Raw genomic sequence first — 25,415 nt, 5'->3', positions numbered from 1 at the left:
TCAGAAGTAGTAAATGGGACAGGATTTTTTTTTTGACATAGAAAGTAGTTTGGGTCTGGAACAGCTACGAATGTGGAGGAGGCAGATTCAATTAGGACATTTAAGAAGGAATCAGATAATTATTTAATGGAAGCAATAGGTATGGGAAAAACGCAGGAGAATGGCACCAAGTCAAAATATTTATTCACAGATCCAGTGAACACAATGGTCCAAATAGACTCCTGCACTGTAACAATTCTGTGATTAATGCTGTGTTTACACTAACCTTTAAACAATATCTTGGGAAAAACTGCCAAATTTAGAAATATTAATTGGTGTTTAAAATAAATCTACTTAAAGGAATTTGCAAGGAAATGTAAACAAATTAATTTTAAGGAGTGTCTAATTTATTAATATTTAAATGATACATGAAAAATTCGTAAGTTACATTTAGCCTGGAAGAACAACTTTGTACAACTTGAAAACAAATCACATACTTAAGCGTTTACTATATTCCAAGCTGGTATGATAAAGTAAAATTGCAATTCAGTGAAATGTCCCAAACTCTCAATTGTTATGAAGAGAGGTATACACAATCCAGACCTAGCAGCAAAGCAAGTATCAATCATTTTAGCAGCTTCAAGGGCCCCTGTATTCCAATATATTTTGTAACAACTGGAAAGATGTAGCCTGACAATTTGTAGAACCTTTGCCACCTATGATTAAAAGGAGAGGCTGTTATTCCCAATCAGAAGACATAAACTTCAAGATTTTGAATAAACGTCAGTTTAAAACAGGACAACAGATGAGAGTTTATGGGTAAATGGACATAGGAAATTTGGTCTGTGTGGCATTTGGGAAAATAGATTGGTGAAAAATGTTTCTTTTCATTATTTTAATCAGCATCCAGAATCAGTACTGATACATAAATCTTAGATTTGTTTCACAAAAATATAAACAAACAAAAAAAATTTATAAACACATCTAAATTTCCAGACTACCAAGTGTAATTAGTGCTTTTGGCAAATACGAAATGACAAACATTTGCACAATTTTCATTGCTTATGAATTTTTAAAAAGCTATTTCTTATTCAAACACTATTCCTGCAAAACCCAATAAAATCAGGTGGCTATTACTAACAATATTTCTAAGATAAACATGAGGAATGTGGAAAGGTTGTTTTATCAATATATGCATTTTTAAAATAAAAGACTTTGGTTTCTTGTGCTCACAACTAATGGTAGGAACAAATAAGGGCTGATTCCAAATTATTTAAAAATTAGCAAACAATCTGGATTATGTTTAATCTAGTCTGATTATACTTTTGTTACAAGTTTTATGTGTAAAACATATATGTTCACCTATTCAGGTTAGGTGATCCTAAATAATTTAGTATAGTTGAATTCTGTCTATAACTAGCCTGCAAAGCTTTTGTCAGTACTTTATTACATGATGACATTTCAAAAGAAAGTAGTGAAACCTAAGGCGTGCATCAGAATTTATTTGGACTAGACAGATATTTCCATGTTCAACCAAAAGCAACTGGTACACCTGCATGACTGTTTGTAGGTATAAACAGAGAATATATAAATCCTTAATCATTGGTACACCTGTATGACTAGTAGGTATAATGGACAATATATAAATCCTGGTACTGGAAATCTAACCTTGCGAGCCCACCTGCTTTGATCGAAAAGAAATAAATTACTCCAAATTACAGAGGAAACATACAACAAGGCACTTTTTTTTTCAGAATTATTCCTACAAACGTATCTTCTCAGACAACAGTGAGTGAAGAGAACAAGGTTCATGTCAGTCATGCTAGTTAGGTGCTGGGTAAGTAATAGAGTGCAGCACAACCTTCAATTCAACCATCTGCTTGTAACAATTCTTCAATTTCCTTATCCCAGTTTTCATCTGTTTTTTCTCCCTCAACCACCACCTCATAATCTTGAAGTTCTTGCTGCAGTTCATCTTCCCAGTCAGCAGGTGCTGTTGGAGAAAGTTTAAGCAGGTTTATTTTTGCTTTTCTTCATTTGATCAAAAGACGCATTTATAGTTGAAATGTAGAAAACAGAAGGAGAAATGGCCTTTTGCCCCTTGAAGCTTGCTCTACCATTCAATATGGATCATCAAACTCAATTCCTACTTTCTTCCCATACCTATGATCTCTTTAGTCGCAAAAACCATGTCCAACTTTGTCATGAACACATTCCATGTTTTGGTTTTAGCCACTTTCTGCACCAGAGGATTCCACTGGCTCATCACTCTCTGGGTAAAGAAATTATTCATCTCAGTCCTAAATAGTTTATCCCCATATACTTAGGCTGAATCCTGATTCTGAACTCCTTGGTCATCAGGAACATTCTTCCTACATTTAGCCTGTCTAGTTCTGTTAGAATTTTATATGATTCTATAAGATTTTAAAAAAGTGTTGTACAGGTAGTTCTCCTATGACACGATGGTCGCGTTCTTGTGTGACCTTGCATTATAGAAAAATCATGCTATAGAAACAGCACTTAAGTGTGTTGGTGATGTAATCACATTAGAGCCAGCACGTTTTAAAAGCCTGCACTTTAGAAACAGTGTCCCCAATTCGTCAATCGTGTTACAGCAAATTCGCACAAATGAAACGTGTTATAGCAGAATAACCTGTAATCCTATATACGTCAGTCATTACTTGCAAATAAAAATCACGTATGTCCATTAAATGAGAAAGAATGTCTACATATAGCATAATCAAATCGAGTGTTTCACTGCACAATCAATCTAATCTTAAGGTTCAGTGTGCTTTTTGCTGGGAGAAATTTAGAGAATAGTTTTAAAGTACGCTGATAGAACATAGAACAATACAGCGCAGAACAGGCCCTTCGGCCCTCGATGTTGTGCCAACCTGTGAACTATTCTCAGCTCGTCCCCCTACACTATTCCACAATCATCCATATGCTTATCTAAGGATTGTTTAAGTCTCCCTAATGTGGCTGAGTTGACTACATTAGCAGGTAGGGCATTCCTCATCCTTATCACTCGCTGCATAAAGAATCTGCCTCTGACATCTGTCTTAAATGTATTACCCCTCAATTTGTAGTTATGCCCTCTCGTACAAGCTGACATCATCATCCTAGGAAAAAGTCTTTCACTGTCGACCCTATCTAATCCTCTGATCATCTTGTATGTGTCTATCAAATCCCCACTACCTCCTTCTTTCCAATGAGTACAGACCCAAGTCTCTCAGCCTTCCCTCATAAGATCTTCCCTCCAGACCAGGCAACATCCTGATAAATCTCCTCTGCACCTTTTCCAATGCTTCCTGTAATGGGGCAACCAGAACTGTACACAATATTCCAAGTGTGGCCGCACCAGCGTTTTGTATAGTTGCAGCATGAAAATCATGTGAGGCTATATTTTGTGTGCTCTAACCTATTAAGATGTGAAATTGTCAAGTTCTTAACAGGCAGTTAATTCATTTTTAAAATTCATGCAACATTCAATATTCATGATTATTGCAACAGAAGCATTTTTTAAGTCATCAAATGAAACTGGCCAGGTTTTCTCTGTCATGTCACCACAGAATGATCTCGACGAAAATATCTAACAAGGAAAGGATTGTGCTCAGCTGTGACAATCTTATTAAATGTACTCAATGATCAGTCAATATTTTTAAAAGGTGATGGTAGTGCTGAAGCAGGGAAATACATCCAAAGAAAGGGAAGAAAGAAAAAAAATCAGCCGAGGGTAATTTTGAGGATGAACATTACATTTATACAGGAGTTGCTAAGGCTGACACATCCTGCAGTTGGAAACATAGTTAGGTGACTAACTCCACTCAGTACTGCTCTTCTGCTGGCTGTTGGAATTGAGTGATGATAAAGGTCTAGCAGCAGATGAATTCACTCCTGAATGAGTTAGTGAGAATATAAAAGTAGTACCTAAAACAAAGAAAACGTGTCGCTCAAGAAATTCTCCAGGGTCCTCAAAAACAAAAAAATGCGCCCTGCAGTGATCGGGTATTGATATATTCTAAACACAGGCCAGAAATCCCACCCGACATGGTTCCCTTTAGGAACTTATTCCTGATTTCTGACATGCCATATGTTGATGCTCCGTTTAGTTTTGCCACACAGATGCTTTTTGTTTTAAACAATATGCCTTATGTTCAAAAAAGTGAAAGAAGCATTGCATTTAAATAACATGTTCATAGCAATGTTCCTTCTAAGCTGCGCAGCCCATTCCAACATTCTGTGCTCAGCGACAGGTGTGCTGAAGGGACTGTAGCATTGATTTCCAGTGCAGATGTCACTGCTGTGCACAAACCTCAGTGGTCTATGCAGAAGAAAAAGAAATTAGAGGGAATTCTCAGGATGTCTCAAAGTGCTTGATAGCCAAGGAAGTGTTTCATGAAGTGTAGTCACTATTGTAATGTAAGAAATACTGAAGTACATGGAAACATTTATATATTGGAAAATGTGACACAGAGACTAATTGGTTGGATTCAAATTTGACTCTATATACAGAGAAGTAGGAGAAAGAGTTAGCGCAAATACAATCAAAGCATTACTTTGTTGAGCCAGTTCAACTCGGGCACTTTACATTTGCTTTCATCTGCATTTACAAAATGCAACTGAGTTGGGCAACTGCCAACTTAAATTGTTTCATATGAAAATAGACTCAACTCTCAAGTGTAGTCGTGACCATAAGCAGCTACAGGCCGCACACACCAGACAACGTATCCCGCTCTGTATGCGAGCTGTAAGATTCAGAAAAGGAACTCTGGCTAATTGCCTCTTTACTATGGAGGAGACATTTAGACCAACCGCAGTAATGTGTCAGTTAAGATGAGCTAACTCAGCACTGATCAAGAGTAAAATGTTCTGGTCTACGTTGCACAGTTGCTTAACTGCCTTTTGAGGTAATTGTCCTTTTTAATCCAACAAGCAGCACTGTATTGAGTGGTCAAAAAGATTTATTTAAATATTTTTCTCTACATTGTCACAAATTTTGATTAAAACTAAATATCAATGTTGTTACAAGGTTACTGAAATTGAATCAAACTTGATTAATTCAGTTCATTCTGCAGATGTTAAAGTCACAATCTAAAACTGTATGCCAAAAAAGTATCAAATCAAAATCTTGGGTTAAAGTTTAATGAATGCTTTAAGCTCAAAGGGAACTGTAAAGCAACTAAAAAAATGTAATAATTAAAATAGTAAAAATAATTGATAATAAATAGTCAGATAATATAAAAAAGTGACTTTAGAAAATGTTGTATTCAGGATTAATAAATTCTTTAATGTAGAGGTTCAGCCAGTATACATAAACGTTAAATTTGTAGTGCTAAAGAAAATGCATACATTTCAGATAAAATTGCATTTAAAGTCGTAATTTTGAGGAAGAAAAATAAAGCAAAAGGATGTTTCAGCATAAAGCTCAGGTAACATTTGGAAGCATGATTATTATTCCTACCTTCTTTTGCAACATCCTCTTTTTTATCTAACACCAACTGCTCAATTTCTTTCCGCAGATCCTCTTGATTCAGACTGCTTGCATCGTATGCATCGCTAATAAACTCTGTAGCGCCCGGACTTGTGGAAATTTCCTCTTCCTCCTAAAAGATCACAAAGGCACAAAATGATTGGTTAAGTTTTCTCAGAGGTTGCAAAGCCAAAACTCAGAATTTGCCATACGTTACATCTTACATTATCATGCAAAGTCTAAGAATAACATAGGCTATTCAAAACAAAGATTACCTCACATGATTTTGCATGAGTTTGGATAGGAAAAGGTGGTGTTTTTGACCTTGTTGATTCTGAAAGGTAGAAAACAGATGAAATTCTGGTTATGAACAAGAATCATCCTTGGTACTTGTAGATCCAGAAGTATTTATTTATCCACGGACCGTCAGTGCAATCCTCACTTTTTCCTCATCAGTGTCAAATGTCATGGAATATCCTGCAATATCTCTATTATTTTTGGATCAGAATGTGTGCAGGTGAACCCTGAAATTAAATGCTGATATCACACTGCAGCATTGTTATCTTGTAAACAGTTTGCAAACGATGGTCAGAATACTTCTGGTAGATCAACCAATCTCAAGCACAAAATAAAACTGCTGTTTATATTATGAGATCCTTGATTAGATTTCAGTATTAGATTAGATTAGATTACAGTGTGGAAACAGACCTTCGGCCCAACAAGTCCACACCGACCCGCAACTCACCCAGACCCCTACATTTACCCCTTCACCTATCACTACAGGCAATTTAGCATGGCCAATTCACCTAACCTGCACATTTTTGGACTGTGGGATGAAACCGGAGCACCCGGAGGAAACCCCTGCAGACACGGGGAGAATGTGCAAACTCCACACAGTCAGTCGCCTGAGGCAGGAATTGAACCTGGGTCTCTGGCGCTGTGAGGCAGCAGTGCTAACCACTGTGCCACTGAGAGTTCACTCTCATGAGATGTAAAATCCAGAGAACATTACATTTGCTCCAAGTGATAGTATAGATTGATTCTTGATGCTGTCACACCAGTATATTTTTATCACAATAATAACTGTTTAATAATTCAAGTCATGTGCTCAGAGTATCTTCATCCTTTTTTAATTCCCAGCAGATAAGTAGAACAAAGGCATCCAGGTGATGCGAGTCAAAGAAAAAATCTATTTGAAGAGCATCTGATGTTGCCGCAATTGGCATGCTTCACAGTCAGCTTCAGGCTATTCATTTTTCTGTCAGGACTCCCAGCTGGGGGAAATTAAGTCAACATAGCCAGAAAATAGAATAATGCATGCAATTTTTAACTGTTTACAAATAAGGTGGCTTACTACAAGCAGAGGAGGGAGCATTCAGTAAAGTGCAGTTCTTTGTCATGCTTTTAACACAACATTATTACAATTCAGTAGCTCTTTTTTGGGGACTTTCTCTACCTGATTGATGCTCTGTAACTGTCAAGCTGAAAATAGAAAGCTTTTCATTCAGAACATTTAACACTGAAAAACCTCAGACCACTCGACATATATATGACAAATCTACATTTAAGAAAATCGACAACATTCTTAATAACCTAAAACATTCTAAAAGCAATTAGTCTTATTTATCAAGACTAATGGATCCTTTTAAAAGATAACTTTTAGGATTTGTATTCATATTTCTACAAAAACTAATCAGTTCTTCATTGGATCATACTGGATCTGTGTATCAGGCTTAGTTGAAATTTGTCCGTTAGATTTTGAGATAAAGCACTATCAACACCCTCTGTGGCAGAGGTAATCAGTTTAGCTGGATTCTACACAAACATATGCATTTACCTGTTAAATGGACATCATTTGGAGTGCTATCTTCTCTGACCTCTTGGTCAACTGTTTGTTGTTGAGCAGCTAGGGCAGTAAGCTGTGCTGATTGTTTGATAAGTGATACCCTGTAGAAATAATTCCTCCAGAATACTTCTTCCTTCACACTGGACAGGGAACAGGAGATCAACACTCATAGAACGAATTAATTTTTATACAGATTTAGTATCTGTAAACAAAACATTGCATAGAAAACAGTAGAATACAATACACAGAACTAAGATGAAATTGAGCAGGACAACTCTACCTGGTTACAGTATAAGTTTTTATCCCCAACTCTATCTGGTTATAGTATAAGAATGTTGAAATAAAAATGGATTGTGTGGTGAAACATCTTGCTCAAGTTATGACAAGGAAATTATTTTGATCATCTTGGAAATATACTGAATTTCACATTTCATAATACCTGAAAACATGGGACATTGCACTCTTGCAATTCTATCAAAAGTTTCCATTCATATTCCAAAATTGGAGCTACAATCGTTCAGTGTGGGAAGGACTCACCTGCTCCTGTTCTGTAATGACTGAGAAAGTCTTTAAGGCAATGAATCAAGAAATCTTTACCTTCCTGCTTTATCAGTATTGGGATTGGAAGGGAGGGAGAGAGAGAATCTGCCTTCATACAACATCTCCAAAAATGCTTCACAGCCTATTAAGTACTGTTGATATAATGCATGGAATTATGGAAGCCAATATACTGTACAAATGTCCCACTAACCACAATCAGGTGAATAAACAGATGGCTTATTTTTGTGATGTTGCTTGAAACATAAATTAATCTTAAGTTAGGGGGAGGAGAGAAATACAATTTTGCACTTGTCTTCTGTACTGATTTGACTATGCTTTCCATTCTTTCCCATACAGTCTTGCTGAAATGCATGCCCAAACATCACATTCCACACTGCTATAGAATTGGCCTTACTTGTTAACTTCTTTAGTGCCAGTATGCCATTTTTCTATTTGGAAATCTAAACAGTAGCAATGGAAACATCCAGTCACCTTTATGCAACTACTTGCTAAATAAAACAGATAAAGTGTAGCAATATAGATGGGACAGTGTTGAGTGTTCCAATTCTGAAAACATTTTACATTCAAAGGAACACGTTCATTTAACAGAATTTAACAAATTAATTCAATACATTTTGTGCCAGTTGATTTGCTATTAAAATAATTCTGAAAGCGTACAAAATTGTGAAATTTATGACTTACAACTTTGGAACAAGATCAAATCGCATTCTGTTAAGAAGTTCATCTTCCTGGAGCATGACAACCGCAACAGGGTACATCTGATCAAAATCAAAATTAAACTGGACTCCTGCTGGTGGATCCCGCAAAAAATTTCTCCTTTCCTGAAAACGAAGAATTTCAGTTTACCTTCAAACAGAATTCACAAAACACTGACTCATGTAGAACATGTGTCAAGTAGGACACTATTCATTCACAGATGATGAAGCTGGAGAACGCTGGTCTGGTGATAAATGCATACTTCACATGAAAGGAAGAGGAAGAGGAAAGGAAAGGCAGACGGAAGAGGAATGTAGGTACAGAATTTGGGGAGGAGGACTGTGAACGTCTTGAGCAGATTGACAGAGTGAGGTGGTATTGGATTTGATGAGTTTAAAAGTGGACAAATCTCCTGATCTGGATGAGTTGTATTCCAGGCTGCTGGGAAATTAGGAAGTTACAGGACCTCTAACCAAATTTTTAATCCCTCTCTGGTCAGAGGAGTGGTGTCAGAGGACTGGATGAAGGACTGGATAATGTGGTCCTACTTTTCATGAACGGTGGTGGAGATAAACCAGATACAGACACTGAGTCTCATTCCAGTGCAGAGAAGTTACTGGAGAAAATTCTAAAACATAAACTAAACCCTCACTTGGACAGACAAGGTTTGATCATAGATGATCAGCATGGCTTTATCAGAGGGGAGTCATGCCTAACAAATTTAATTGAATTCTGAGAGCTAGTGACCAGGTGTGTAAATGAGGGTAGTGTGATTGATGTAGTTTATGTGGATTTCAGCAAAATTTTGACAAGGTCCCAAAAAGGAAACTGATAGAGCTAAAAGCACATAGGATCCAGGATAACTTGGCAAGTTGGATTCAAAATTAGCTTGCTTAGGGTTGGAGACAGAGGCTGGTGGTACAAGGTTGTTCATGTGACAGGAGGCATGTCCAGTGGAGTACCACAAGTGCCACTGCTGTGCCCCTTATTGTTGATGATAAATATAAATGACATGGAATACATCACAGGGGGTGGGGAATAATAAGCAAGTTTGCCGATGACGAAGATTGGTCAGGTAGATGACAGTGAGGAAACAGGTTACAGGAGAATATAAACGGACTGGTTTGATAGGCAGACGGAATTTAACCCTGAAAGATGTGAGGCTATGACTTCCAAAGTGCATCACAAGATAAGGGTGTACTCAATGAACACTAGGAAGCTCAGAGGAACAGAGAAATTTTGGGGTGCTAGTCCACAGACACCTGTAGGCAATAGGACAGGTAAAGGCAGCATATGAAACTCTTGCCTTTATCAGTTGTGGCATAGATTATAACAGCAGGGAGATGACGTTAGAGCTGTACAAAAATTTGGTTAGACCACAGCTGAAGCACTGTGTGACCAACCACAGGAAAGGTGTGATTGCAATGGAAGAAATGCAGTGAAGCTTCACCAGGACGTTCCCCGGGATGGAGAATTTTAGATATTAAGTCAGAGTCATACAGCATAGAAACACAACCTTTAATCCAACTTATCCATCAAGACCAGATATCCTACACCGATCTAGTCCTATTTGCCAGCATTTTGTCCCCTACTCCTTTAAACCCTTCTTATTCATGTACCCAACCAGATGCTTTTTAAATGTTGTAATTGTATCCACTGCTGGCAGCTCGATCCATACGCGTACCTCCCTGTGTGAAAAAGTTGATCCTCAGGTCCCTTTTAAATCTTTCCCCTCTCAGCTTAAACCTATGACCTCTCAGTTTGGATTCCTCCACTCTGGGAAAAAGACTTTGGCTATTCACCCTTTCCATGCCTCTCTTGATTTTATAACTGTCTACAAGGTCATCCCTCAACCTCCGACACCCAGGGAAAACATCCAGCCTATTCAAAGTCTCCCTATAGCTCAAACTCTCCAATCTCAGCAACATTCTTGCAAATTATTTCTAAACTCTTTCAAATTTAACAATGTATTTCCTCAGCAGGGTGACCAGAATTGAAAGTGGATTCCAAAAGTGGCTTCATCAATGTTCTGTACAGCCACAACATGACCTCCCAACCCCTATACTCAATACACTGACCTATAAAGGCAAGTGTGCCAACTGCCTTCTTCACCACCCTGTCTACCTGCGACTCTACTTTTAAGGAACTCTGCATAAACACCCGTAGGTCTCTTTGTTTGGCGACACTCCCCAGGGCCCTACCGTTAACTGTGTAAGGCTTGCCTTACCAAAATGCAACACCTCACATTTATCAAAAGTAAACTTCATCTGCCACTCCTTAGCCCAATGGCCCATTCCATTTCCAGCATCTGCAGTCATAGTTTTTACCATCTGATCAAGTTCCCAGTGTGATTGGAGATAATTTTTGTCACTGTTTACTACACAAATAATTTTGGTGTCATATATAAACTTACTAACCATATGTCCTTTTTAAAACGAGGAGGCTGCGAGGTGACCTGATGGAAGTATATAAGATTATGAGAGACATGTACAGGGTGGATAGCAAGCAGCTGTTCTCTTTAGCTTAAGGGCCAATAATAAGTGGGTAAAATTTTAAGGTGAAAGGCAGAGGATTTAGAGGGGATTTGTGGAAAACATATTTCACGCAGAGAGTGGTGAGAATCTAGAATGCACTGTTTAGGAAGGTTGTTGAGATGGGAAAGCTCAACTTTTTTAGATGTTACTTGGAAGAGCACTTGAAATGTCATCACATTCGAGGCTACTGACCAAGTGCAGGCAAGTGGGACTGGTGTAGATTTGTGGCAGTTTCAATGGGCTGATGGGCCTCTTCTATACTTATAATTCTTTGGTTGCTATACCTCAAACATGAAACTGTGAAACAGGTGGAATAAAATCCCTGTTGCTGGTTTCAGAATGGACAGAAACAATTCACATTTATCTTCCCAAGTTTGATTTTTCATGGCAAGAATGTAGAATTCATTATACGTTTTGGGTCCTCATCAGGAATCTGGCAGCAAAGACATGAAAGGAGAAAGAACCATAAAGCAAAGTGGCAGGAGGAGAGTCGTCGCCTTATTTAGGGAATGAAATGGCAGGTTGAAAGGTTCACGCCTCTCACAATGCCACTTTACAACTCCTAGATGTTATTTTGAAATATATAGAACACCCAGCAGCCTAACAAAATTGGAAGCCAAAAATATTATTTCTGAAATTTCCTTCATCAGTTCATGGTCTCCTTGTCCTCTAGACATGAGAGTCCTTGGGGGGAAACAGCCTATTTTTCAGTGTCAATGTTGCAATTCAATTACATCCCTTATTTTACATAAACGTACAAGGTTATCATTCCATGGAGAGAGGTCTATTGGCAAACTATGGCTTAAACCACTCCATGGCTCTAGTTGATGAGCATGTTAATATATTTCTTGTTATATCAGAGTGAGTGTCTGGCGACCACTATGATGACTGCAACAAAAGCAACTTTTGGAGCAAATTAACAGTACTAAATTGACGCGAAATGTTGCAATTTATAGCAGATCACTGATCTCACTATGACTAGGAAAGTCTGGACCATTTAAAAACAAATTTCAGGCTGGGAGTTTGTCATTCTCACATGTTAACATTAATGAGCAAGCTTAATCTTTAATGGTACATTAGTTCCAGTTATTGTCTAACCTTTGCACAATTCCAAAATAAAATCATTTTGAAATATTAAATAGAAAAGCAGACATACTGCTGATAAGGCTAAGATTTGTTGCTGAATAGCTTCTTCTTCACTGTATCCAACCCAAGGAGGTACTGCTGCATCTGAAAAAAAAATCATTTATAAAGAAAGTTTTTATCTTTTAATAAAAAGCATACCACCCCAGTCCCAAGATACTGATAGAGAGTTTATGGCATACATTCCACTCTAAATAAAATTTTAGTTTGCAAAGTGGAAGCATTTTAGGCTGCAATAGAGTACAACTTTAGCATTATACAATACAAGCAATGCAGAGCAGTGTTCCCAAAGTTTCAGATCAACTATTCCCCCTCCCACCAAGAACGATACCAAAGTGCATGACAATTTCTCCTCTTCTCCATAACTGCAGTGCAACGACATACTAGATATCTACCTCCAACTATTACACATTACATAAAATCTCACATATTTTGGTCCCTGAAGTAATGCAGATGTATAATACTATAAAAACAACTGTCAGATTTATCAATCATAAATCAGTTTACATAGTCTCATGCATTGTGTTAAATGGCTAACATCCCTATTGTTATAAAACAGTATGACCTCAAATCTATTGTTAAATCAGTGGTCTACTGGTACGTGTTAAAATTTGTTTCTACTTTCACTGTTCAGTTTATTTTAGTGCCAACATCTTATATAGACTTTTCATCCTGGTATGTAATGGCATCCATTTTTTTGTTTGCATTGTAAATCCTGTGCATTTGGCTATTAGTAAATGCAATGCAGAGCAAATGCCATAGATATTTAATATAACTACAGAAAGTACACAGCATGTGAGATCCCCTGGCTAGAGAAAAGCAACAGACAATGAGGTTAAGCTTTATTTAAGCACATGTTCATTTTTCCCCTCTGTGTAAAACCTAAGGATGTAAAGATGACTTTGATCAACTTATCAATTAATGACATCCATCACAAAACTTGGAATTTGGAAAGATCATAGAAGATAGAGCATATTAGGGAACATTTAAGCTTTCTAAGCATATATTGAGGTACACAAAACTAATCTATACTATCATAAATGGACAGTACCTGTTTTCTTTGTCAGCTTTTCTTGCACAAACTTGTCTTGTTCTTTTTTGAAATCGCCAATAATGGTCTAAAATATGGAAATAGAATGTGCTTACACCCATGCTACTTAAGGACAAACTTATGACTTCAAGATAGTTATCAATAGCTGTTTTAAAATTCATTTCCTGATCAAAGAAGTGTACGTTCATGTACAGATGCGAACGTTTATGTGCTGCATAAATATCCACCTAAATACAAACAAAAATAAATAAATATTTAAAAATAATGTCTGAAATGATAGTGATTCATCTTGAGAAAATAGTTTAAATCAATATTTGGTACCAGAGACTGATTGAAAAGCAACAATTCAGATTGCTCATATCAAACTCAGTGAAGATTCTGCTTACATCAAATGTTGGAATATAGATGCAGTAACAGCCAGAAAATCAGTGTCCAATATAATTTTTATTCTTTGATATAGTTTTAGGTTAATTTGAATGTTCCAATTTTAAACCAGCACTTGTACCATTTTGACTTAAGAAAAGTAACCAGATGTTCATAGGAAAGTATATTATTTAGAAAATATTATGGAGTGGAGTTTCTGCTAACGATTAACCAGCTCACTGAAAAGGTCTAGAAAATACAAACACAAAGCAGTTACTATAATCTTTAACGCTAATGTGAGCATCGGCTGCATTTGTTGATACCAAAGAGCATGTGCATGAGCAGTGATCTTTCTCTCAGACATTGTAACTGTCTACAATCACCAATTAATCAGTTAACCAATTAATTAGATGAGCAATTTTAATACAACAGTATATCATGCACGAGAAATAAATAATTAAACAAAGTAGAACAGTGGAGCTTTTCTTTTAATTTTTGAAGAATCAGCTTAATATTGTGCACATGTGCGTTTGGGGATTATTGGTGCAGCAGTGTGAACAAACATCCTTAAATATCATTTCATCTCACCCAGAAAATTGGCCATACCTCCAGACCAAAATAATGAAATGGCAAGATTTTGGTGCTGAAACCAGTAAGTGACTCAAAGCTTTTATAATAAAAGCTTCTTCCAGCAATTTAAAATCTGGTTGCTCAAAGGTAGAGGAGTCAACACTTATAAAAATACCTTTTTTGCTGTAATTCCAACTTCAGCAGCATTGAGAAAATGCAATTACAAATACTCTTATTTAAATGTTAATGTAAAGAAACATTAAAAGAAATCACTCCATCAAATTATGCTGGTTCATGGAATATTTTCCATGTGATTATGCAAAAGTATTTTAGTATTATCCTTAAACTGTAATTTAAAACAGCATCATTTACACTCAATTTTCCAATTGCTTCCAAAATAAAAACTCGACACTTATGTTTCGAAGAATTGCTGGACATTATGGACACATTAAATCTTGTGCCTCGCCTTCCATGTGTCACTCCTTCCATGTACCACAGCTGCAACATATCATTATAGCTTCAGTATGTAACATTTATAATATTTGTAATTCAATAGTTTTCTGTGGAAACATACAAACCTTGTCAATCACACCATCAATATTGCCTTCTTCTACAGATTTCTTAATAGTCTGTGCAGTTTCAACCATGGATTCAGATATCTTCTTGGAAGCAGCAGTCGCAAAACTGAACAGATAATCTGTGCAAGAAAAGGTCCAATAATATAATACAACTCTCTAGGTATGTAACCAGTATCCAAACAACCAAAGTTAACAAAATACTTCCAAGTAATTCTGAAGGTGTGTAACATTATCTTGATATCTGTGTTTGGCTCAAGACCTTCAATCAAACTTTCTAAGCACTGAAATCAGCTTTTATTTTTCCGTATTCCTGTGAATTTTACAATTCATACGCTCAGTAAATAAATATCTATTATGCATTATATTCTACACACCAACGTGTGGTTAAATATTGATGTGATATTACAGTCATTAAGTTATTATTCTAGAAAACTGTACGTGTTATGTAATCAAATTGATACTGACAGAATCGAAGCGTTCCCAGAAGATAGTGCTTCTAATTGTAGCGGTCAGCTCTCTTATGACATGGTGCAAACTACTCAGCATCTCCTTTTTTTCAGAAGCCAATCTGCCAGTTAAACCACTGCACTGAAGAAAAGTTAGATGCTTTTAAATCAACTAGTTCAAGTGCATTATGACACACCTTTTGAGCAGCTGGGACTTGAACCTAGGCCTTCTGTCCCAGAGGTAGGGATATCATCACTGCACCACAATACCCAAAGAATATAACTACCTTCTTTTTGATCCACCACATCACTCAATTAATCCACTAAACAAGTAACAATTAACAAACACTATACATCTGGATCAGTGTCACAATAAGAAAAAGAAAACAAAAATGGTGAGGAAACAAGGCAGGAAACTAAATCAAAATAGGATCGGTGGTGAAGATATTGCATTCCAGGCACTGTAATTTTAGGTTCACTCTAAACATTTCAAGGGTGGTGGCTGACACCACATACTTCCAGAGACATCTGGGCATAGGGAAGCCAAGGAACGGGGACAGACAGTTAGGAAATATGACTTCCGCTATGATCTACAACATGAATTTGTTGATGGCTACCTAAGCCAGGCTCAGGGGTAGGCCCACAAGATGGTCCTCTGGCCTGCCTGCATCCCTCAACACTACCTGCACATAGTTCCAAGAGAATGGGACTGAAGTTTGGGGTGGCACAGTGGCTTGCACTACTGCCTCACAGTACCAGGGACTTGGGTTTAATTCCAACCTCGGGTGCTTGTCTGTGTGAAGTTTGCACAAATCTCATGTCAGTGTGGGCTTCCTCCAGCTGCTCTGGTTTCCTGCCATAGTCCAAAGGTGTGCAGGTCAGGTGGATTGGCCATGCTAAACTACCTATAGTGTCCAGGGATGCGTAGGTTACGTAGATTAGTTGTGGAAATACAAAGTTACTGGAATTGGTGGGGGGGGTGTTGTCTGGGTGGAATGCTCTTTGGAGAGTCATCGTGGATTTGTTGACATGTTTCCATACTGTAGAGATTTTATGGAAGAACTGAGGGGATGTAGCTATCCACAACCAAAATGTACATTGTCCACAGACATCACAGCACAGCAAAGTAAACAACCAGGCTGTGATTGGGACTGTTGTGACATGTTATATGTTGTGGTAGCAACCACTGACAGTTTGTGGGTGGGCACAGTGCTGTCACCAATTCTCCTTTCTAGTCTTAAATTGACAAGAAGAGTTTAGAGACCATTGGTGAAACTTCCGTTCTTTAAGTGAACCTGTTGAGATGTGTTATGACACACCTCTAGGGCAGCATTGTGTTGAACCATGGCTGTTTAGGCAAGAGGTCTGGTGTCTACCAGTGCAAAACGTCCCACACAAATGCCATAACACATCAGAACAGGGTGACTATAATATCTAAAACAAGTATTGCAAAGACCTTAGCATCAGCTGAATCTTCACTCCACCAAGAGAACGGAAACATTTAAAAAAAAGTTGTGTCTTGGACTAAAAGGTTCAGTTCAGGTCTGATTGCCCCAGAATGTGTGTCACAACACCTCGGAACAGGTCAATTAGAAAATATTTACACCCCACGTCTTGCTAATATCCTGGATGCTTGCCAGCATTGGAATGCATTCTGATCTCTTCAGTTTGCGCCATATTTACATTTTTAAACAAAACAAACTGTGTTCTTAAAGGGTCTCGTGGCATAGTGTACTGTCCCTAGCTCTGAGCCAGATAGCTTGGCCTCAGGTTTCAACTGGTACAGAGCTGGGTCATAAAGGTTGATTTCTTAAAAAAAAAACCCTGCATTCTTCAGGCTCTTGTTGTGCAATGTGAGTATTCCTATTTATGGGCAAGTGGATCCAGGTACAATTCCCTCCGGCCCAGAGATGAGTATGAACAGGTTGATTAAAACTGTCTTAATATTCAACAGTTTCACGCAGAAAATAATGGGTTGAAGTCAGCCTTCCAAATCATTGTCATTTCAGAAAAGAACTGACCTCTCCCTCTGTGCTGCACTGACTTCTGACTGGAAAGGGAACCAGAAGGGAAAGGTGGAAATTGATGTTTGTAGTAGATTATATTACACACACAAAATAAAACCCTTGCAAAACTTAGAGTCTGCTGCTGTTTTCAACATATTCAACATGTGGATATAATGTGTGAAACAATGAGAACTCTTAGTAGGGGAATCTTTTGCCAGGGAATGGCATGATCTTTGGGTATTGTAATATTTAGTAAATGGCATACAAATCACCTTAGAACAAAATGTGTTGTCTTGACCTCAGTGCTACAGTAATGATTACCCAATACTCCAAGTCAGCATGACAGGCCATGTAGCTCATGCCAAAACTAATAAATTTATTTTGAAACAGAACAGATGAAGATGACAAGTTAACAAACAACATTATAACGACTCATTCTGTTGTAAACTTGCCTGAATCCAGATGCAATATTACAGATTTAAGTCCTGCACAAGGGCTTGAACTATAAAAATCAAAGCTAGCCAATTTTGACGGTATTCGGCAAGAACTTTTGAAACCTGATTGGAGGCAGATGTAAGCAGTTAAAGGGACGGCTGGAAAATGGGAAGCCTTCAGAAATGAGAAAGCAAGAATTCAGAGAAAGTATATTCCTGTCAGGGTGAAAGGGAAGGCTGGGAGGTATAGGAAATGCTGGAGGACTAAAGAAATTGAGGGTTTGGTTAAGAAAAAGAAGGAAACATATACCAGGTATAGACAGGATAGATCGAGTGAATCCTTAGAAGAGTATAAAGAAAGTAGGAGTATACTTAAGAGGGAAATCAGGAGGGCAAAAAGGGAACATGAGATAGCTTTGGCAAATAGAATTAAGGAGAATTCAAAGGGTTTTTACAAATATATTAAGGACAAAAGAGTAACTTGGGAGAGAATAGCGCCCCTCAAAGATCAGCAAGGCGGCCTTTGTGTGGAGCCACAGAAAATGGGGGAGATACTAAATGAATATTTTGTATCAGTATTTACTATGGAAAAGGATATGGAAGATATAGACTGTAGTGAAATAGATGGTGACATCTTGCAAAATGTACAGATTACAGAGGAGGAAGTGCTAGATGTCTTGAAATGGTTGAAGGTGGATAAATCCCCAGGACCTGATCAGGTGTACCTGAGAACTCTTTGGGAAGCTAGAGAAGTGATTGCTGGGCCTTTTGCTGAGATATTTGTATCATCGATAGTCATAGGTGAGGTAAAGCTTGGCTAACGTGGTGCCACTGTTTAAGAAGGGCGGTAAAGACAAGCCAGGGGACTACAGACCAGTGAGCATGACCTCAGTGGTGGGCAAGTTGTTGGAGGGAATCCTGAGGGACAGGGTGTACATGTATTTGGAAAGACAAGAACTGATTAGGAATAGTCAACATGGCTTTGTGTGTGGGAAAACATGTCTCACAAACTTGATTGAGTTTTTTGAAGAAGTAACAAAGAGGATTGATGAGGACAGAACAGTAGATGTGATCTATATGGACTTCAGTAAGGCATTCGACAAGGTTCCCCATGGGAGACTGGTTAGCAAGGTTAGATCTCACGGAATACAGGGAGAACTAGTCATTTAGATACAGAACTGGCTCAAATGTAGAAGACAGAGGGTGGTGGTGGAGGGTTGTTTTTCAGACTGGAGGGCTGTGACCAGTAGAGTGCCACAAGGATCGGTGCTGGGTCCTCTACTTTTTGTCATTTACATAAATGATTTGGATGCAAGCACAAGAGGTAAAGTTAGTAAGTTTGTAGATGACACCAAAATTGGAGGTTTAGTAGACAGCAAAGAGGGTTACCTCAGATTACAACAGGATATTGACCAGATGGGCCAAGGGGCTGAGAAGTGGCAGATGGAGTTTAATTCAGATAAATGCGAGGTGCTGCATTTTGGGAAAACAAATCTTAGCAGGACTTATACACTTAATGGTAAGGTCCTAGGGAGTGTTGCTGAACAAAGAGACCTTGGAGTGTAGGTTCATAGCTCCTTGAAAGTGGAGTCGCAGGTAGATAGGATAGTGAAGAAGGCATTTGGTATGCTTTCTTTTATTGGTCAGAGTATTGAGTACAGGAGTTGGGAGGTCATGCTGCAGCTGTACAGGACATTGGTTAGGCCACTGTTGGAATATTATGTTCAATTCTGGTCTCCTTCCTACAAGGATGTTGCCAGGGTTGGAGGATTTGAGCTATAGGGAGAGACTGAACAGGCTGGGGGTGTTTTCCCTGGAGCGTCGGAGGCTGAGGGGTGACCTTATAGAGGTTTACAAAATTATGAGGGGCATGGATAGGATAAATAGACAAAGTCTTTTCCCTGGGGTCGGTGAGTCCAGAACTAGAGGGCATAGGTTTAGGGTGAGAGGGGAAAGATATAAAAGAGACCTAGGGGGCAACCTTTTCACACAGAGGGTAGTACATGTATGGAATGAGCTGCCAGATGATGTGGTGGAGGCCGGTACAATTGCAACATTTAAGATGCATTTGGGTGGGTATATGAATAGGAAGGGTTTGGAGGGACATGGGCTGGGTGATGGCAGGTGGGACTAGATTGGGTTGGGATATCTGGTCGGTATGGACAGTTTGGACTGAAGGAACTGCTTCCATGCTGTACATCTCTATGACTCTAATTCTTCAAATGTAGTCGTGAGAAAGCTGCACTGTTCAAAATACTGTTTTTCAAATGAGACATTAAACAGATCTGTTAAACAGGAACATGAAACAAATCTGTCCCCTCAAGTGGATGTAAAAGCTCCTATTTTTAAGTGATGAGTTATCCCCAGCAACCTGGCTAATATTTCTCCCTCGATCAACATCACAAGAACAGATCATCTTCATATTGATCTTTATAGAACCTCACAGAATGCAAATTGGCTGCCATGAGTCCTGCATTACAATACTGATTTCACTTCAAGTACTTCATAGAGATGTCTGGTTGTCATGAAATATGCCAATGTGGTTCTTTGACACCCCGTTCCTTCCCCCCACGAAAGTACATGGTGTCTAGACAACAGGGAATTCCTCAAATATTACATCCTAAGTCAAGTTTTTCAGAATTAAGTTTTTAGATCAATTTTCTTCTCCAACCAAGATGACCATTTGCAAACTATTGATTTAATGAGTGGATCATTTAACATTTCACAGAAATGACAGTCAGCTACAGCCTAGCCCTGTTAATGGGAGACACATGAATATTATACAAAAGTGGTTACCTGAATCTAAAACAAAATTGGTAAGCTTTAGCTTAAAAATCAACAGGGACTTTAAGATTCCATAGCCATGAGAAATTCCTGTGGTAACTTAACTTGACTGTCTCCTGATAAAGTCATGTATTTGTTGTAATGGACCAAAGCTGTGCAAGAACCCTTGATAGAAAACAATGATCAAAATTAAATGAAGTATCAATTTTTGGCTTAATTTAAAAATTACAGGATTCAAGCTTAAGATCTGAAATATCCAGATTTCAGTTGCATCAGTGAGTTCCTCACTCTAGCAGTATAGGAGGCGGCTAACTGTCTTTATTATGCAGTGAAGGGAAAGTTTCAAAGTAATCTCAGACTGTTCCTGAACATATACTGGTAACCAATACTTAGACCAAATCGACTGTCTGTTCTCTGTTCTAAGACTCAAAGTTTTTCAAAAAAATACAGTGTTACAAATATGCCATAACAATAGAAACTGTGGTGAAACCACATCAGTAACTAATTTGAAATATGACAAGGGTTTCTCATTGTCAGGCTGAACTAAGTTCATTGACACTGCTAAGCTGCTGTTTGTGTTTAAAATACCAACAAATTCTCCACAAATTAATTTCAATTTTTTTTTTGCAAGGAGTTTCACTACCACTGCTAAAACAAGTCGATTTGCAAACTGTTTGGATATATTGATTATATATTTGTGAAGATGTATAATGCAGTAAAGTCAAAAAAGGCTAAAAATAAACAAGGCAAAAAAATGAAATTAGTTTGGTACTACAGTAAAGTTACATTAGCAGTGGAGTCATAGTATTCAGAAAGACTTTCAAGATGTAAACCGACACATCTAATTCAATCTAATCTGTTGCAGTGACTTGCCATCAACTCGCATCCAATCATTAGGCTCATCCAAATCATGTCATGCCTGTGCGATGCAAAGTGGTGTTTGAAATCCAACATTCTGGGAGTCATTAAAAGTGCCTGCTTGTAATTCTGTTCAAATTCTTATCCACGTGTTAGTGACCCACAAACTAGATTCCTCCTTCCTAACCACAGAAATTCTGAGCCTGGACTAAAGCTCATGAGAGAGAAGTTCAGTGATACATTGCATATGATCTAAACTTAAATTTGATGCAAAACTAAAAGGAACGTTCGATTGATGTTCCCAGTGGTGTAACTGCAGTGTGTCTTCAATAGATTTCACAACTGTAGAAAATAATTTCACAACTCAAAATAATTATTCCATCTACAGAGGAACCTCGATTTATCCGAATGACACGGCGGTGAGTATTTTGTTCAGATAATCGAATGCTGGGTAACGCAGTTTATCCAAGCATCTGGACCTTGCGATCTTATCGGATCATCCAATATTCGGACGATCGAATGTCAGATAATCGAGGGTCCTCTGTATATTCACTGAGGTTCACACCCATTGAGGTCACCAACACATGCAACTGGTGAAGATCTCAGTAGCTTCAGTAATTAACATCGGGCAGTCAGAGATAGGTCTAAATGCACAAACCACACCACCTTTTAATAATGAATATAGGCTTTACATTTTGGCATCAAGTAGATGTTTGTCAGCATTGCCAAGCTAATCATTTGCTCAGACAATAGAACAGCATATTTCATCGGATCGTTAAATGAACTAGTCCTGTACTCTGTGGGCAGGAAATGTAAACTTAATATTGAGAACGCAAACACTGTTAGGTATTTGAGCCACTTGAGCATTTTCCAATGGAAACCGGGTCAGATGTTACATACGTGCGAGGAAGAAGGTCAGAGAGGTGAGGTACGTTTTAAGAAATAGTGGAAATTTCATTGTTTATTAGAAAAGTTGGAACAATTACAAGCAATTCCACTTATTGGATGCAGGTATGTACATTTCCCGTGGCATTATTTTGAACAGCAAGGGAGTTATCTCTGATATCTTGGACAACATTTATCTCCCAGTGTTAAAAGAAAAGCTGCTCATCATCATATTGCTGTTGGTGGGAGTTTGCTGTGCACATACTGACTGCCATATTTCCTGCATTATGACAATTTTAAAAACTACTGGATGGGTCAAAAGGCACTCAGCAGTTGTGAAAAGCACTATGTAGAAACAAGACTTTTTTTCAGAGTTTTTAAACTGCAGTTAGCCTTTCGATGATACAAAATCTCCATTGATGACTCAAGACATTTGGGGACATTCCAGTTTAACATCACATTCAAAAGACAACTTTAGGTTTGTGCTCCAAAACTTGCTGAATCCTTAAACAACTGTTCCAGTACAGATACAACAATGGCTTCTACCCAAAAATATGGAAAATTGCCCCAGTTCATCCTGTACATAAAAAGCAGGACAATCCAACCTGGCCAATTACTACACCAGTGTATCCTTGATCATCAGTAAAGTAATGGAAGGTACCATCATCAGAGTTATCAAGCAGAACCTGCTCAGCAATGCTCAGTTTATGTTCCAACAGGGCATCTCGGCACCTGATCTCATTACAGCTATGATCCAAACATGAACAAATGAGCTCAATTCCAGAGGTGAGTGTGTGAGTGCCCTTGGCATCAAGGCCATATTTGAAAGAGTCTAGCATCAAGGAGCATTAGCAAAACTGGAGCCAATAGGAACAGCAAACTAAAGTCAACTTTCTGTTGGTTGGAGTCATACCTGGTTCAAAAGAAAATGTTAGCAATTTTTGGAGTTCTGTCACCTTAGCTGCAGGGTATCACTACTGGCATTCCTCAGGTTAGTGGCCAACTATCTTTAGCTGCTTCATCAATAAATTTCTCTCCACAATAAGGTCAGGAGGAGGAGATGCTCGCTGATGATTGCACAATGTTCAGAATGATCTGGACAATATCCAGGCTTAGGCCTACAAGTGGCAAGTAACATTCATACCGCACAAATGCCAAGCAATGATCATCTCCAACAAGAAACAGACTCAGTAACACCACATAACATTTCAATGGTGTTACAATCACTGAATCCTCATTATCAAGATCCTGGGGAGATACCATTGACCAGAAACTGAATCAGACCTGCCAACTAATTCAGAACTATGAGAGCAAGTCAGGGGCTAACAATATTGCAATAGTAACTTACTTCCTGACTTCCCAAAGCCTGTTCAGCATCGGCAGCACAGTGGCTCAGTGGTTAGCACTGTTGCTTCACAGCATGAGTGACCCGGGGTGGATTCCAGCCTTGTGCGACTGTATGTGTGGAGTTTGCACATTGTCCACGTGTCTGCATGGGTTTCCTCTGGGTGCTCCAGTTTCCTCCCACAGTTAGGTGAATTGGTCATGCTAAATTGCCCATAGTATTGCCCAGGGATGTAGAGCCTGGGTGCGTTAGTCAGGGGTAAATGTAGGGTAGGAGAGTGGGTTTGGATGGGTTACTCTTTGGAGGGTCACTCTTTGGAGGGTCAGTATGGCCTTGTTGGACCAAAGGCCCTGTTTCCACACTGTAGTGATTCTAATTTTAATTCTAAAGGACACAAGCCAGGACTGTGATGGAATATTCCCCCACTTGCCTGGATGGGTGCAGTTCCAACAACACTGAAAACAACCTGACACGGTACAGGGCAATGCAGCCTGCTTGACTGGCACCACATCAACTCTGTCTGCCACCAATGCTCAGTAACACTATTTATGAGATGCACTGCAGAAATTCACCAAACATCCTTCGACACGAACTTCCAAACTCACAATCACTCCCATTCAGGAGGACTAAGACAGCAGATCCATGGAAAAACCAACACGTGCAAATTCCCCTCCAATCCACCCACTATCCTGACCTGGAAATATGTTGCTGTTCACCGTCGCTGGGTCAAAATCCTGGAATTCCCTCCCTGAGGCCATTACAGGTCCACCTATAACGCTTGGATTGTAAATGTTTCGAAAATAAAGCCACCTTTCTGAAGGGCAACTAGAGACGGGCAATAAATGCTAGCCATGCTCACAACCCATGAAACAATGAAAATAAACCACTCTCGGGTAGTGTGTTGCATGAGAGAGTTACCCCAGTCCACCTGCAGCCACAGAGAGCTGGCTGCTGGATGGTCGACCAAGGCTGACAACATCTGCACTGTTGACTCTGGGACCTGGTTCACTCTCCATCCAGGGGATGCACTGGGAGCAGGGCGTGTAAACACTGATACCGGCCTGGCCTGGCCTGCCAGCATCCAGAGAGTGGAGACTGACTCCCAGGCCTCCGCCCTGATGATACCGCAGGGGGGATGCGGCCGCTGTTAGCAGCTGCTGTCCGCCCTTCCCTTTCCCCCCTTCCTCCGTGCAGAGCCGCCCGCACTCACCTCCCAGCCCCTTGACCTGCCTCAGCGTCTCGGGAGACGCATCTCCGCTGACCGCTCCAGCTCCAGCTCCAGCTCCTTCCCCGCCGGCGCCATTGCCCTGATCCGGCGGCCTGTCCTCCGGCCGCCTATACTCGGCCGCCGGCTCCTTGGCCGCGTCCAGGCCGAACCAACTGCCGACCGCTCGGAACATCCCGATCTGCCGGTGGCGCAGCGACACGGAAACACCTGCAACCCCAACCGTTACCGCGCATGCGCCCCACAGCATATCTGCCAAGATGGCCGCAAGGGACGCCACTGAGACACGGACGGCAATACGCATGCTCTACTATGCCTGACGGGGGTCGCAGCCGATCCACGGACGACACTGCGCATGTGCCGATATGTTTAGCGCGTACACGGCTGTGAAATGGACGACACTGCGCATGTGCTAATATGTCCAGTGGAGACACGGCGGGGACAAGGATGGCACTGCGCATGCGTTACTATGTCCAGCGGTGACGCTACCGGGACGCGGACGGCACCCCGCACGCGCCAATATGTCCAATGGGTTCTCCCCCCAGGAAAAAAGGACGACAAAGCGCATGCGCGTCCCTGTCCGGCTGTATCGCTGCTGAGACACTGCATTTGTGTGTGTGCTGATTTATCGGGAGGGA

At 39.5% G+C, this 25,415-nt stretch overlaps 1 protein-coding gene across 1 annotated transcript; it reads right to left on the bottom strand.

The window, feature by feature from the left end:
- Positions 1-364: 364 nt before the first annotated feature.
- Positions 365-24,997, bottom strand: syap1 (synapse associated protein 1). The gene is made up of 9 exons (XM_087992978.1): positions 24,763-24,997; positions 14,795-14,913; positions 13,284-13,350; positions 12,246-12,319; positions 8,541-8,680; positions 7,290-7,438; positions 5,728-5,786; positions 5,444-5,585; positions 365-1,972 (listed from the first exon to the last, which is right to left on the bottom strand). The coding sequence occupies exons 1-9, from the start codon at positions 24,950-24,952 to the stop codon at positions 1,848-1,850; spliced, it is 1,065 nt and encodes a 354-aa protein (XP_087849104.1). The 5' UTR covers positions 24,953-24,997; the 3' UTR covers positions 365-1,847.
- Between the last annotated feature and the right edge of the window lie 418 nt (positions 24,998-25,415).

This window comes from Chiloscyllium plagiosum, unplaced genomic scaffold (genome assembly GCF_037043375.1).
Source record: "Chiloscyllium plagiosum isolate Xiang-an unplaced genomic scaffold, Cpla_swu_hap1 HiC_scaffold_12, whole genome shotgun sequence".
NCBI classification, from domain to species: domain Eukaryota; kingdom Metazoa; phylum Chordata; class Chondrichthyes; order Orectolobiformes; family Hemiscylliidae; genus Chiloscyllium; species Chiloscyllium plagiosum.
Note: the sequence above shows the minus strand (reverse complement) of the source record. Positions and strands in the feature narration are given on the sequence as shown.